We start from the raw sequence: 2,722 nt of genomic DNA, 5'->3' as shown, positions 1-2,722 counted from the left end.
AAAGAGGGGCTTTCAGGCCTCCTAAGAGAGTTGGGCTCAGCTGTGTACAGCAGGGTTCCTTCTGCCACTGCCCTCATCAAGCTACAAAGGGCACCGGCTTCTCTCCCCTCTCTTGTTCTCAGATCAACAAAAACTGGACTAATCTGGGGTTTTCTCCTCCCAAGAAGTGTTAAATATGTGCTTAATGGCCAGCAAACTAACCTCTACTTATTATATGATGGAATTTGGTGAAAGTCAGGGAATACGATTGGTTAAGTGCAGAACAGATTATCCAGGGAAGAGAAGGGGAAAGTTGGTGTGCAGTAGTGGTGGTGGTGTGTTTGTGTTACAGCCTGTGTATGTGTGTTAGAATCTGTGTGTGTGTGTGTGTGTGTTAAAGTCTCTGTGTGTGTTACAACCTGTGTATATGTGTGTTAGAGTCTGTGTGTACATTATGGGATTTCTGTTGTGGAGTTCATGTACATGTTGTATGAAGTGTGTGTGTGTGTGTGTGTGTGTGCGTGTGCGCGCGTGTGCATGCGTGCACACACACATGCATAAATGTGTGAGAGAGAGATGTGAGGTGCTGTGTGTATCTGTGTGTGTTATGGAGAATGAGGATAGGGGTATAGTGTGTGTATGAGTGTGTTAGGTTGTGTGGATGTGTGGAAGTGTATGATAGATTCTATGTATATATGTATGTGTTTGTTATGGCATTTATATGTGCTGGGAGATGTCTGTGTGATGTGGGTGGTATGTATGTTTATAGGTGTGTGTACATGTCTTGTGGAGGGTAGAAATAGGGGTGTGGTGTGTGTGTTAAACTCTGTATTTATGTGTGTGTTGTGGAATTTGTATTTTGAAGCTTTATGTGTGTGTTGTAGAGTACATGTGTATATGGTGTGAGATTTGTGTCTATGTGGTGTAATGTATGTATGTCTGTATAGTGTGTCGTGTGTGTGTGTATGTGTGTCAGACTCTGTATATATGTGTGTGTGATTGGTAGTGTGTGTGTGTTATAGGGTTTATGTTGTGAAGTGTATGTGCTGTAGATGCCTGTGTGTGTTAGACTCTGTGTATGTGCGTGTGTATGGTTGTGTGTGTGTATGTTTGACTGTGTGCATTGTGGACTTTTGTTATATGTGTATATATGCACTGTGTTGTGTATTTATATGTGATGTGAGGTGTGTGTGAGATGTGGGGTGGTGTGCACGTGTGTGTTGTGGGAGTTGTGGGATAGGGATATGTGGTGTGTATGTTTGGGTGTGTATTAGACTCTTTATGTTGTGGGGTTCATTTGTGAGGTGATATACACGTGTGTAGATGTGTGTAGAGTGCATATATTTGATGAGATATGTACACATGATGTGTGATGAGGTGGGGTGGGATGGTATGCTGTAGGAGATGTGTAAGTGGTGTGTGTGTGTGTGTGTGTGTGTGTGTGTGTGTGTGTGTGTTCCACAGGGACAGGGACAGATGTACCCAGAATGAAAACAGTGGAGGGTGGAGGCCTTCAGGATTCTTTGAAACTCCCAGGTGGAACTTAGGTTTAACACACATCCTGCAGCATGGACCTTTCCTGCCCAGCTGGGATATCCTGTGTTTGTCGAAAGGACTACACGGGGAAGCCATAACCATTGTCCTTTCCGAAATTTGCCTATGTGCCCCTCCCCAGATTGAGGCAGCCGCCCCAAGCAGAGGAAGAGTGACTTTGGAAATGTGTTATCAGCATCCTCCATGGACTTCCTCACCTCCTGACCAGCCCCATTAGCTGCTAACTCCTCAGCATCCTCAAACAGAAACCTCAAAGGCCTGGACAGGGTCAGCATCCTGAAGCCAGCTGCTTTTGGCAGCTTCCTTTCTGGTCAGGCCTAACCTCTGTACAGCTCTGAGTACACCGCTGACAACCACGGCTGCAGCACAGAACACAGGATGGAGCGCCGACGGCCAGAGGCTGCAGCTACCACCTTCCACCAATGCTGGCCAGCCCGGCTGCTGCTGTGGCTCTCAACCCTGAGCTGTTCTTTCTCCTTGCCAGCTTCTCTCCCTCCTTCTCTGGTACCCCGAGTCAGAAGCAGCTACACTGTGGGAAAGACATTCCTCGGTCTTGATAAATGCAATGCCTGCATCGGGACATCCATTTGTAAGAAGTTCTTTAAAGAAGAAATAAGGTCAGATTCGCCATCAAATAACTCCGAGGAGCAAATTGAGCTTCTCTTAGTGTGAAGATGTCTAATTTATGGGTGGGAGCTAAGAGGAAGGCATTTAACAGTGGTAATGGGTTGACATAGGAGGGCAAGGGTGGAAACCAAATTGTCGCCCTGAATGTTAAATTCAAATGTTTCTTTTGAAACTGAAAGGTGAACATTCTTTCTATGACTGCAGTAGCCTGGGACTGTTGACTTTTCCCATTCATTTCTCATAATGGGAGGGATGAAATATATAGAATGCTACTATATGGCAGACATTTTAAACTACTCCAGATGTTGATAGTTTGCACCCATTATTCAGACAGTAAGCAAACATGGTGTCTTAAGGGACTGCCCAAGGCAGACCTGGAATACAAACAAGGACAGTTTGCTCAAACATTTCAGAGCCTGTTCTCTGTTGTGTGATATTGATCTGAGGAAAACAATCAGAGTTTAGTTCACTGTAATGCAAGTGGCTCTCAGAGAGAGAGAGAGAGAGAGAGAGAGAGAGAGAGAGAGAGAGAGAGAGAGAGAGAGAGAGAGAGAGAGAGAGA

General features: G+C 45.3%; 1 protein-coding gene across 1 annotated transcript in view; it reads left to right on the top strand.

Annotated features, from left to right (window-relative positions):
* Positions 1 to 1,776: 1,776 nt before the first annotated feature.
* Positions 1,777 to 2,722, top strand: part of Dipk2b (divergent protein kinase domain 2B) — a 39,830-nt gene continuing 38,884 nt past the window's right edge. The window contains exon 1 of the mRNA XM_028776150.1: positions 1,777 to 2,150. Coding sequence (XP_028631983.1) covers positions 1,912 to 2,150 — 239 coding nt within the window. The 5' untranslated portion in view covers positions 1,777 to 1,911. The remainder of the gene's footprint in view (positions 2,151 to 2,722) is intronic.

Source organism: Grammomys surdaster, unplaced genomic scaffold, assembly GCF_004785775.1.
Source record: "Grammomys surdaster isolate TR1022 unplaced genomic scaffold, NIH_TR_1.0 265, whole genome shotgun sequence".
Classification (NCBI taxonomy): Eukaryota; Metazoa; Chordata; class Mammalia; order Rodentia; family Muridae; genus Grammomys; species Grammomys surdaster.
Note: the sequence above shows the minus strand (reverse complement) of the source record. Positions and strands in the feature narration are given on the sequence as shown.